Raw genomic sequence first — 13,632 nt, forward strand, 5'->3', positions numbered from 1 at the left:
TTATTTATTTATTAATCTCTTTATTTATACTCAAAACCCTGACCCAGAGATTGCAAGCTCATTTTTGCTGACTTTGAGGAGGGAAAATCTCGTATCAGGGAAGGAGTTGACCTTTGTTTTAATTCGTTTTTATATTTATTTTTGTATTTTTATTTATTCGTGTATTTATCACTTCATTTTTACTTCAGACTGATGACTAATTTTATAAGTGCTTCTTAACCTTTGTAATTTTTAATTGAGATAATTAAAGAGCAAAGAAACTGATAAAGAGAAAGAATGCTATCGTGTTCTTATTGTTACTATGTTACTATACTCTATTGTAGTACTGATATCAGTAGTAGTAGTAGTAGCCGTAGTAGTATTAGTAGTAGAAATAATGAGTGTATAAGAAAGAGACAAAGAAATAAAATTTAAAAATGCAATAATTACCAGGGGACATTATGGTGGTTTGCCTACTTAATCAAAGAGCTATTTTTTCCCAGGTGTGTGAATTGGGAGGCGCGGTGTTCAGCAATCTTATGAAGGTATTTATAGAATATCCACGGCCTGTGTAAAGCAGGTGGGAATAAAATGAGAGAGAGAGAGAGAGAGAGAGACACGTCGAATTCGTCTCAACTTTCAGAACCTAAAGACGAGAGAGAGACTCAGGAAACGTCGTCTCAACTTCAGAACCTTGAGAAGAGAGAGAGAGAGATACGTCTTCTCAACTACAGAACCTTGAGACGAGAGAGAGAGAGAGAGATACGTCTTCTCAACTTCACAACCTTAACTCGAGAGAGAGAGAGAGAAAGAGAGAGATACATTTTCTCAACTTCAGAACCTAGAGAGAGAGAGAGAGAGAGAGAGAGAGAGATACGTCTTCTCAACTTCAGAACCTTGAAAAGAGAGAGAGAGAGACGTCGACTCAACTTCACAACCTTGACACGAGGGAGAGAGAGAGAGAGAGAGAGAGAGAGAGAGGCTCAGCAAACGTCATCCCACCTCCTGAACCTTGGCTGTCTCAAGCCGGGCCGAGATGTCTTTATGCGTCTTATTGAAACTAGATTTATCTGGCGATAATGGAAGATAGCACCCGTTCATCGATAGCGCTCCCGATATCAGCATAGACCAAATTTGAAGCTCTCCTTAACATATCTCTCTCTCTCTCTCTCTCTCTCTCTCTCTCTCTCTCTCTCTCTCTCTCTCTCGTTGGTTTCAGTGTGATTGGCAAGCTCGTTGGGTGTGCGTGTGTTAGAGTGAGTGTTTCGAGTGAAATCCGTTTGAAAAATTTTGAGTTGGAAATCCGGATATTTGGGATTTTTAAGGGATAGAGAGATACAGGTAAATCCCTTACAGTGGATGATTACGTTCATGAAAAAGATTAAACTTAATTAGTCGACTTATACGAAAGTGAAGTCAGAAATAATAAATAAAAATTAATAAACTATTGAGTTGGAAATCCGGAGATCTGGGATTTATAAGGAGAGAGATAGGAATAAATCCCCAACAGTGAATTATTACAATCTTAAAAAGTATTAATCTTAATTCGCTGACTTATACGAAAGTAAAATCGAGATGATAAATAAAAATGAATAAATCTCAGGACAGGATTTTGGTCCAAGTGAAAAATTATTCTGAGTGAAGAAATTTTAGGACAGGCTTTTCATGCCAGTTAATGAATGAAATAAAAAATGCAGAACGAAATATTCATGATGGATGCGACAGTGAATAATTAAATAACCTGAAAAAATTTTCTTGCAATGTATGAGCGAAAACAAGTGTTGGATAGAATTCCCATGGAAAAATATATTGATAATATATTGAACCGAAATTGGTGAATAAAATTTTTTATCAGAGGTAGAATCTTAATGTACGGTACGTTATTGAATATAAATTGCAGATTAGAATTCCATTGCAAGATAAAATGCTGAACAGATTTTGTTGCAGTACAGAATTTCATGTAAGACACAATTCAGTATTGTGTCTTCCATAAAATTTCTGTGCTGCAAGCTCTGTTCTGTAACGTATCTTGTAATGAAATAAAAAAAAATCAGTAAATAAATGTTGTACAGTTCTCCAGTTCTCTCTCTCTCTCTCTCTCTCTCTCTCTCTCTCTCTCTCTCTCTCTCTCTCTCTCTCTCTCTCTCTCTCTCTTCATATAGTTTATCTCTTAATTTGCTGTCTCTTATGAATAATCTAATTTATCTTGCATCTTAGGCCAACCCTTCTATGTCATTTAGAGGGCGTTTGTATCCTGACTACGTTTCCCAAGGTCAGACAAGCAATCTGACTTTACCTGCCAAAAGCATACTGAATATCTTGACCTTGAATGCCCAAAAAAAACCTGCCATACATCTTGGGCACAATCACTAGAAACCAACTGGGCAGCTTGATAGCAAATATCAGGGATCAATTGATCGGTTCAACGGCGAATACCAAAACCCAACAGGACATTGTGACCATAAACTCCAGAACCCAACAGGACATTTTGACCATAAACTCCAGAACCCAACAGGACATTGTGACCATAAACTCCAGAACCCAACAGGACATTGTCCTTAAACTCCAGAACCCATCAGGACATTGTGACCATAAACTCCAGAAACCAAAAGGACATTGTGAACCATAAACTTTTGACCATAAACTCCAGAAACCAACAGGACATTGTGACCATAAACTCCAGAAACCAACAGAACAGTTGACCATAAACTCCAGAAACCAACAGAACAGTTGACCATAAACTCCAGAAACCAACAAGACATTGTGACCATAAACTCCAGAACCCAACAGGACATTTGACCATAAACTCCAGAACCCAACAGGACATTGTGACCATAAACTCCAGAAACCAACAGGACATTGTAACAAAACTCCAGCATCCAGCCGAAAATTAACCACAAACACCAGAAACTACACAAAAACTTAACAGCAAAACTTAGAAACTAACTGAACTACTTGACAACGAGTGCCAAAAAAGAAACTGAACTTCTTGACAGGGAGTACCAGAGACCAGCTGGACAATTAGGCAGGAAATACCAGACCAAGCTGACATTTTTGACCAGGGACACCAGAGACCAGCTAAAAGTTCAGACCATGAATGACAGAGACCAGTCAGACATTTCGACCACGAATGCCCCAGACCAAACAGATACGGACCTCCAAGAAAATGCCCCTGAGAATGAAAATCAGCGTGAGAGACATTTAGGTGCCCAAATCATTGGATGGATCCGGGGCATATCAGTCGAACCCGTCCTGTTTCTTCACAACATCGCGTCTCAGATCGTCTGGATTGCTTCCCAAGATCTCATGATAGACAAGGCGTGTAAGGTAAGAGAATAATAATAATAATAATAATAATAATAATAATAATAATAATAATAATAATAATAATAATAATAATATCTTAAGAATGAGGGAACCGAATTTGATCAAACTTTGCTGATGTGGTCATTCAGTAACCTTTTTTGAAAGGATCAACTTTTGAGAGGGATCGATTCAAATTTAATAATAATAATAATAATAATAATAATAATAATAATAATAATAATAATAATACCTGAGTTAAGAATAAGTATAAGGTTTGTAGTTTTATACTAGTAAACGTAAAGTAATAAATAAATTAATAAAGGATTAAAATACTCTTTCCTTTTTATCGCTTTAATAATAATAATAATAATAATAATAATAATAATAATAATAATAATAATAATAATAATAATAATAATACCATGGAACACCAGAGTAGATGAAAAAGAAAGGAAGAGAAAAAATTGATAAGTATCAAGACCTGAAAATCGAAATTAGAGGGATATGGAATATGCCAGTGGAAATTGTCCCCACAATCATAGGAACACTAGGCACGATCCCAAGATCCCTGAGAAGAGTGTGCTACTAGAAACAGCGCACATAGTGAGAAAAGTGATGGACTCCTAAGGAGGCAGGATGCAACCAGGAACCCCACACTATAAAAATCACCCAGTCGAATAGGATGACTGTGATAGACAAAAAAAATAATAAATAAATAATAATAACCACATAAAGAATCAGGCAAAAGCTGATAGACTTAAAATAGTAAACGTGAATTGATAGATAGACTACTAGATCATTAAGAAGGCTATTTCGTATTTTATCACCCCAGGTGAACTTCAACTTCGACGAGAACATCTGCAGTAACCTGAACAATTACAAAGACCGTCAGGAGGCCGTCCAGGACCTGGTCTCGGAATTCATGATGTGGAGGTCCATCTTCGAGACCTGCATCAAGGTGAGGGACGTGACCCTGGCACAGTCAAGGTCATATTTCCTTTTTTTATTTTTTGTTCTTAAGTGTCGTTTTCTCTGAGTAATTATTTGTTTTTTTTTTAATTATTCATTTTTCTTGCTTCTCTCTATTTATTTCTAAGTTTCGTTTTCCCTAAATGGTTATTTGCATGTTGGAGTTCATTTTTTTTTTTTTTCATTCGTGTGTGTCCTTATGGTAGTACCAATGTTTCTCAAGAACGGCTTGACGGAATTTGATGGAACTCTGCATATGTAAACATTAAAGCAAACATCCCGACATAATTCACATTTGGTAGAAACTGACTTAAAAGAAATTATGTCCGTGGTAGTACCAGTATTTCTCAAGAACAGCCTAACGGAATTTGATGAAACTTTCCATATGTATACTTTAAATTCCCAACTCGACATAATTAACATTTGTTAGAAACTGACTTAAGAAATAATTTGTTCCAACAGAAACCATTTCGGCTTCGAGCCAATTTCCCTCAACAATTTATCCTCTCTCCAATAGGTTGCCTAATGAACACAGAAAGAATTTTGTCAAATTCAGTTCCCTCATTCTTAAGGTATGGGACCGTTTCAGAATTTGATTTAAATCCGTTAATTTATTCTCGAGGTATTTTGGGGACAGACAGCCTCCTTCAAAAAAAAAAAACATAAAATTTTTATTATGAACAAAGAAAATTCAAACGAAAATTAAAAGAACCAGAAAGCAAAAAAGCAAAAAAAAAAAATAAAAAATAAAACAAGAAAATATATGAAGCTATAATATAGTGTCGAATCGAATGAATCGAATATAGAATTTAGGCCAAAGGCCAAGCACTGGGACCTGTGAGGTCATTCAGCCGTGAAACGGAAATTGACAGTAAAAGTTTGAAAGGTGTAACAGTAGGAAAACCTCGCAGTGGCACTATGAATCAGTTGTTAGGAGAAGGGGGGCGCGGGGGGGGGAAGTAAGATGGAAGAAAGTGAATATGAAAGGAGGTACAGTAAAAGGAACGAAAGTGGTTGCAGCTAGTGGCCTCAAGTAATGCCTGCAAAACACCGCATGAGGCGTACTGACGGCGCTACCCTTCCCCCCCGTACGGAGAGATATATAAAGAAACAAATAAAATCCATAAATAACAAGGAAAAAACAAGCACTCATCATAAGACACATAAATCCAAAAAAATAAAGAAATTTGTAAGATTTTAATTTTAAAAATTAAGAAAATATAAAAGAAACTAATATAACTTCCTTCCAATTTCTTACAAGCCAAGTGCTATTAATAATTAATCAGCATCCATATTTAACCCTTTTTTTCCACTATTGATCATCAGTACTATTCATCTCCAGACCTCTTCTTCTTTCTTTAGGTCATCTTCATCCTGTTCCTGGGAGCCTGGGGCGACCGCTGGGGCCGGAAGCGCCCTTTGGTCATGTGCCTGACGGGGTTGATGCTGGAGGCGGTGGTGCATCTCATCAACAGCCGGGTAACGTCTGGTAGCCTAGAGACTATGATGATCTCATCGGTGCCGTACTCACTTGGGGGCGGAGTCATGGCGCTGCTCATGCTGTGCTTCGCGCATCTGGCAGACTCGTCCAAATCGCGTCAGTTGATGATGACACACACTCTCTCTCTCTCTCTCTCTCTCTCTCTCTCTCTCTCTCTCTCTCTCTCTCTCTCTAGCTGTGTAGAACTCTAGGCTTCTTCTAGGCTTCATTTACCACTTCTCTTTCTGTGTTTCATATTCATTTTAGTGTTCACAACTCTCTCTCTCTCTCTCTCTCTCTCTCTCTCTCTCTCCAGCAGAAAATGTTTTCCTAGTCAAACGTAATTGAATAGAAATTACTACATTTCCAAGATGATAGGGCTACCAGCCACATCCCAGAAAACTATGCAAATAAATTTTCAACAGGCTAATGGGCCACAGTGAGACCTGTCCCATCAACAGAGTGACACCGTTTACTTATTTCTCGTTCTTCTATTGACAAGGACGACCATTTCTCGATCTTTAAAAATAAAAGACAATTAAGGTATCCTGCGTGTTATAACATACCCCGAGCATCTGCATTCACTTTCAACAACTTCTCTCCTTTCCTTGACAGGTCAAAGGACTTTAAGGATGGGATTCCTAGACTCTGCGTACTACCTCGGAAGTCCCGTAGGCAACGCCATCGTGGCGCCTCTCCTGGATTCCGGAGGCTACGTGGGAGCTTTTGGACTCAGCATAGCTATATACCTGCTGACGATTGTCTACGTGGTGGTCAAGATTTCTCCCATCAGAGCGAGAGAGGCTGAGGTGAGAAGGTTTTGTTTGTGATGGTCAGAGCTTTCTTTCGTGAGGGATAAAGAAACTAGTTCAGAAGGGTTTGTTTGTCGTGGTTGAGATGTCTCCTTTCAGAATAAAGAATCTGAGGTTAAAAAGTATTATTTGTAGTGGTCAGGAGAGTCTGAATGGTTTGAAGTTGTCAGAAGAATCTGAAGCTGAAAAGTATCGTTTGTAGAGGTCAGAGTGATCTGGGGTAGTAAAGTATTGTTGACAGTTGTCAGAAGCATCTGAAGCAGAAAAGTATTGTTTGTAGAGGTCAGAAGCATCTGAAGCAGAAAAGTATCGTTTGTAGAGGTCAGAATCATCTGAGGCAGAAAAGTATTGTTTATAGAGGTCAGAAGCTTCTGAAGCAGAAAAGTATTGTTGCAGAAGTCAGAAAGCATCTGTAGCAGAAAAATATTGTTTGCAGTGGTGAGAACCATCTGAAGCAAAAAAGTATTGTTTGTAGACGTCAGAAGCACCTGAAGCAGAAAAGTATTGTTTGTAGAGGTCAGAAGCATCTGTAGCAGAAAAGCATTGTTTGCAGTGGTCAGAAGCATCTGAAGCAGAAAAGTATTGTTTGTAGAGGTCAGAAGCCTCTGTAGCAGAAAAGCATTGTTTGCAGTGGTCAGAAGCATCTGAAGCAGAAAAGTATTGTTTGTAGAGGTCAGAAGCATCTGTAGCAGAAAAGTATTGTTTGCAGTGGTCAGTTCAGAAGCATATGAAGCAGAAAAGTATTGTTTTCATTGGTCAGATGCATCTGTAGCAGGAAAGTATTGTTTGCAGTGGTCAGAAGCATCTGAAGCAGAAAAATATCGTTTGTAGAGATCAAAAGGATCTGAGGTAGTAAAGTATTGTTTACAGTTATCGGAAGAACCTGAAGTAGAAAAGTATTGTTTGTGGTTGTCAGAAGGATCTGAAGTAGAAAAGCATTGTTTGCAGTTGTCGGAATGATGTCTTGCCGATCAAGAGATCTTGTGAGAAAGATTTTTTTATATTTTTGCATTAGTAGAATATCTCCCACAAAGACAAGAGAATCTATAATACCTTGTTTGCAACGGTCAGAATATTACCCTATAAAAGAGACTAGGCAAAGTTTAGAAAGATTTGTTTATACTTGTCAGAATGCCTCTCTGCAGAGCCAAGGAGTTACAAGTGAGAAAAATTTGGTTATGGTTAAATAATGTTAAGTGTGTCTTAACATCTGTCAGTCATAAATTGTCCACATACAAATATTGTATATCCTGTAAATGTTTCATAATGACTTGCCACAAGCACCCACAGGAATAGCAAATTTCTTGTCAACTATTTTTATTATTGTTACATCAATCTATTCTTTTGCTAGCACAGTCTCGTTCAGTAAAGGCACTGTCAGAATAACATTTCTCTAGACATCTTCCAGCATCTTGACTCCAACCATCCAATAAATAGCCAGCATTTTCCTAAATTTGTGGCCAGATTGAAGTCACGTGGACTGCTCTTATTTGTCACCAATATCGGCTGCTTCGAGCAGAGTTTGTCATCAAGATGACTCATGTTTTGCCAAATAAACGCGCTCGTGTGACACCGTCTTGCAGTGCATAACTAGCGATCACGCTGCGTTAAACTTATACCAACAGGTGGAATCTAGAGCACTCTGTGACGTCAGCCAGATAACGGATGCCGTAGCTGTCACGGTAAAGCCTAGACCTAACAGAGCAACCGTGCACATTCTGCTCCTTATAATGGCGTTGCTCTTCGATTCGCTCCCGGTTTCGGGTAAGATTTATTTTTCTTTTTTTTCTTTTCCTGTTTATGTAGGTATTTTTCCTTCCGTTTGTTTCGTGATCGGAATATAGCTGTTTAAAATCTAGCATTTACTGCCACTGAGGCTTCTTGTAAAGCCATTTTTTTTTTACAAATTAGACCCCAAATTCCATTTGAATAAATTTTTTTTCTAAATAATGTGCAATTTTCCCTTCCGTGATTGAAATATCTTCCATTTCAAAAAGCAAATATGATTTCATCTCGTCCAAAGTATTATATTGATTTAGGGACTTTGTACCACCCAAAAATTCCTTTAATTGCGTGAACATTTAAGAAAGCATACCACTTACATTATAGTTTTCAATAATCCGAAGTATTCGTTAATATTCATGTCATAGATGTTCAGAAACCCCATACATATTCATTGACATTCTTGACATTCTCCTGGTCAGCTATCTGAGAACTTAATTCCTTTTAATTTTTTTAATTTTTCATTTTATTTTTTTTTTTTTTCAGGCGAAGGGGGCTTTCGATATCTGTACACCAAACTATCCCTTGGCTGGACGCACACAGAGTACAGCCACTGGAGTACTTTTGCCTCTGTGTTGAGTTCTCTGAGTAAGCTATTATTATTATTATTATTATTATTATTATTATTATTATTATTATAGCAGGTTAGTCTTTCAGGCCTTTAAAATCAAAGAGTGGTTGATGAGTTCTCTCAGTAAACTATTATTATTATTATTATTATTATTATTATTATTATTATTATTATTATTATTATTATTATTATTATTATTATATTAGATGCAGGTTAGAGTTTGGTTAATGAGTTCTTTGAGTAAGCTATTATTATTATTATTATTATTATTATTATTATTATTATTATTATTATTATTATTATTATTATTGTTAGGAGAAGCAGTCCTTAAAATCAAAGAAGTTTGGTTGATTTTGATTTTGACACTTTTTGCTTGACTAAAAACAATAATCCAAAATCAATTTTTCTCAAACTGTGGAGGTACTCTCTCTCTCTCTCTCTCTCTCTCCTTGCTCAGACACTCAACTCGATCATAAGCTAAATCATCGCTTTCTTTAATCTCACGTTTTCAGTTCCTTTCTGTAGTTCACAATAAAAGTCCCAAGACAAAGGTGGCCAGGGTAGGCCTTTATTTATTTATTTATTTATTTTTATTTATTTATTTATTCATTCATTTGTCTAGCTATTAACTTATTTATTTATTTATTATTCATATATCTAGTTATGTACATATTTATTCATTCATTTATATGGTTTTTAACATTTATTTATTTATTATTCATTTATCTAGTTATTAATTCATTCATTTATATAGTTATTAACTTATTTATCTATTTATTTATCTAGTTCTTTACTTATTTATTTAACCATTAATTAATTAATTAATTTTATTTACCTATTGGCCATTATTTATTTATTTTTGTTTTTATTTATCTATCTACCTATCTATCGCAGCAATGATCGTGGTCGTTCCCGTGCTGAGCGTGGCCGTAGGAATGCCCGACGGGTGGATGGGAGTCGTGGGCGGGGTGTCGAGAACAATCAGTAATTTCATGTACGGCCTCGTGAACCGGCCGAAGGATGAATGGCTCATTTGGACAGGTAAGTCACTAAAGTCGACGCATTTTAAGAATATCACTCGGCCACGCCCAATCCTCCCTACCCTGCCCTGCCACCCCAGCCTAACCCCCTCCCCTCTTTCATGATATTACTCATACGGCTGGCAGTGCTGTCCTTATCATAAGCTGGTGTTGGACTGGGATGAGATAGTTGCAGCGGTCATTGGCACACACACACACAGAGAGAGAGAGAATTACTATTTGTGTTGTTGTGAAGAGAAATCTTTCAAAAGTATGTTGATAGAACAGTTGCACAAAAATAAGTACCAGTTTACAGGTTCTAGAGCCTCCTTTAGATATTGAATGAATGACCTGTCGATGTTACCAGCGTCATAGCCAAGCAGCAACTGATATTGCCTGAGGGTGCGTTGCGAGTGAGATTCTTAAAATGTCATTTGAATTGATTGGTTCATCTGAAAAGGTGCATTTCCAAACTCCTAACCAGGTGTGTTTGATTGAGCAACTGCATGGGGTTTTTCTCACCTCATGTGGTGCACTACTCTTTGCAGCATCTTTCAATCCTTCCTTTAACTCTCAATTTCTTTTCTTCATCACTGAATTGTTGCATTGTGCAACCCCTCCTATTACTCCTGTCAAACCACCTGCTCTTAATTTCTTTTTCATCGCTGATTAACCCCATAGGTCCCAGTGCTTTGCCTTTAGGCTAAGTCTTATATTCCATCCCATTCCATTCATGGAGCATTTGGTGCTGCTCGTGTCGTGCACATAATTTGGTTCTTACAGCTGGATCGAATGGTTGTTATTGTCCTTCTTGTAAACTAACAACTATCATGCTAAGCCTCTTTGCGCTCACTCTTATAGGCAGTGCCTATGAAGACAGGTCATTGTCATAGTCAATTCATTGCCCTTTGAGCTGGAACTACCACAATCCATCTCGAATTATTACTTTACAATTGATTTTCCCTTTATTTCAGGAGCTTTGGTGGCGAGCTTGAAGAATCTTGCTCCGGTTTCCATAAGATCTTTACTTTCGAAGCTTGCAGGACCACAGGATGTCGGTAAGTCCTCTCTAAGGTTACTGTTTTCCATAACTGACCAATAATTTCGATCTAAATTTGGAATAGCTGGTTTCAGTGAGTGGGTAGATGATTTTACATAGGGCTTCAAAACAAATTCCAGTAAGGATTCTTCAGAACTCTTCAGAGCCTTGATAAAAGGGGGAGGGCTGAAAGTAGTTTAACGCCCATGCCTTGAAAGAAAAAAAATTGCTATAAATCACTAACAACCATAAAATTCCGTTTCCGTTTAGATATCCACCTGAATAAAAACGTGATTCTGAACTCGACTTTAACTGAGAAACATGACAAAAACGCATTCCAGAATCCAGTTCACTTAAGGCATGATGAAAACCCAGTCTTATTCCATTATATCTCCCTTTTACAGGTAAAGTGTATGCAGTCATGGCGACGCTGGAAAGTCTACTCGAATTCGCTTCTGCCCCAATGTACAAGGCAGTGTACACTGCTACCAATAGCACTCGACCTGGGAACCTTCAATTTCCTCTCTGCTGGAATAAATACGCTTCTTGCGATAACGCTGCTGTGAGTAGAATCGTTACTTGATATTTTAGCTTCTGTTGATAATGATGTATATTTTGTAGATTATATTGTAGGGGCTCTGTAGACGCTATGCCAGTTTATGGAATTGCTCCAGGTAATTAGTGCTTCTAAGGCTGTGTCCACACTACATTAGAACATGTCATAAACACAAGTTGGAAACTTACTGCATACTTATCATGGACAGGTTGAAAACAAGTCAGTGACTGTAAGTGGAGAACTAATCTTTGGCAAATGCTGGATAATCGTATAAACCGGTGGTTGGCCCAACAACAAGCTGTTGACTTGTATTCAACTTGCGTGTGATGTTCGTGACTTGTTGCTGACATATGATTATGATATGTTGTGCAGCAGTGTGGAGGCACCCTAAGAATGGCAATGCATTTAGGAAAAGTATCTAGAAGCCTTTTTGTTTTCTAGTGTAAGTCCGTATGTTTTCACATATGTCATCTTCCACCCTCTTCTAACAGTTGTTTCAGAGTGCAACTGCTAGGTTCTCCTCCTGTTACACCTTACATACCTTCTTACTATCAATTTCCCTTTCAGCGCTGAATGACCTCATAGGTCCCAGTGCTTGGCCTAAATTCTATATTCCTTCCTTCCTTCTTTCTGCACATGTGTCTGTTGCCCTTCAGTTTCACTAGGCCTAACCACATCTTTTTATGTCTACAGAGGCGTGACATTGTCCCTGAGGAAGATAAACAGACGAACGTCCGCAGAGGAATCTTCACTAGTGACCGGAAATGAGGAAACCCGCTCTCGATAGAAGGTCACATTTGCAGACGCTGTTCTCATCCTCTCGCCGACTCTCATCTGCGAATGATATTCTCATCCTTACCACATCCATCATTTTCCATTTTCTGTGAACCGTTTTCTTTGTCGTTATGTTACGGGAAGAACTGTAAAATATAATTTTTTTTGTTCATTTTTACCAACGTTGTGATGTTGTCGGGAATTCTGCTAAAGAATGATGTCATTCCTTTGATTCCGATGTCAGTTTTGATGTCAGATGTGGAGGAACTTGGTGGGAATTCGTAATGTAACTCCTCAAAGCGTTCGCTGCTTTATAAATATTTACAGAATGAATTGCACAAAAATTATATTTAAAATCGTGCAAGTGAAAGCAATATTCATATCAAATGAAAAAATATGTCATAGAAGAATACATTTTATGTGCCTTTTTCCTGCGATGTCTATCCTAGACAAAGTAAAATGGGCCTTATAGCTCTTTAGTATAAGGGAAAACAGAATATGAAACTACACAGACAATATGAAGCAAGAGGGAAATATGTTCAGTCGATTAAGCTACAAAGGCTCAATCTTCTTCTCTTTTTTTTTTTTTTTTGCATGAGTCGTGTGTAATGTCGAAGTGTCGCCTCTTGCATGTTTCAAATTAACATGAAGTTGTTGATCTTTTAATAGAATACAGATCATGAGGAATGTTCAGTATCTTAAGACCTATTCATATAAGAAAAACTATTACTGGGAATATTAACCTTTCAATAACGAACCAGCAAACCACATATGAATAAAAAGAATATACAAAAATCAACTAAGTTCCCGAGCTTATTAATATATCTTACCTTATTGCCAAAAAGTGTTTTATTCAAACACCTGAAAACCTCTGATTATAGAGCTACTCTATATTCCTCTGTGCTCCGAGACGTATTCAACTTGTTTTCCAAATGTGTGTACGTCGACAGCTGAAGATATAGGCTGTAATTTGCCCATCTCGTTCTCTTCATCGAAGATCAAGTGTTTGTATAAAAAAAAAGTGACCGAAACAGCAATCACAGTAATACGTAAAATAATTTATAACAATTACAATTTTGCGTTCGTATCAACCTTTCTTCAAAGAATTCACTAAAAAAGCTACTCTAGGGACACTATGGTGTTCACCTATAAGAAAAACAAATATTTTTCAGTCATAGGAGAACAAACTAATATAAACCATCTGTGGGGTCACCGTCTACAGGTATGCAAAGAGCAGTCTAGATCTCCCCTTATCTGTAGTCGCTTCCCATACGACTTACGTAATTCGGAATGGTGACATTTAGCAGAGAGAAATAACATTTTGCAAACTTTAAGCATATGGAAG

General features: G+C 37.4%; 1 protein-coding gene across 1 annotated transcript; it reads left to right on the forward strand.

The window, feature by feature from the left end:
* Window positions 1-1,187: 1,187 nt before the first annotated feature.
* Window positions 1,188-12,437, forward strand: LOC136825395 (probable peptidoglycan muropeptide transporter SLC46). The gene is given in 12 exon segments (XM_067081703.1): window positions 1,188-1,235; window positions 2,197-3,306; window positions 4,118-4,243; window positions 5,617-5,851; window positions 6,350-6,543; window positions 8,172-8,310; window positions 8,815-8,916; window positions 9,794-9,940; window positions 10,893-10,976; window positions 11,362-11,462; window positions 11,464-11,519; window positions 12,207-12,437. Coding segments are annotated over 11 exon segments (1,512 nt in total). The 5' UTR covers window positions 1,188-1,235; window positions 2,197-3,072; the 3' UTR covers window positions 12,301-12,437.
* The last annotated feature ends 1,195 nt before the right edge of the window (window positions 12,438-13,632 follow it).

Source organism: Macrobrachium rosenbergii, chromosome 37 (genome assembly GCF_040412425.1).
Source record: "Macrobrachium rosenbergii isolate ZJJX-2024 chromosome 37, ASM4041242v1, whole genome shotgun sequence".
NCBI classification, from domain to species: Eukaryota; Metazoa; Arthropoda; class Malacostraca; order Decapoda; family Palaemonidae; genus Macrobrachium; species Macrobrachium rosenbergii.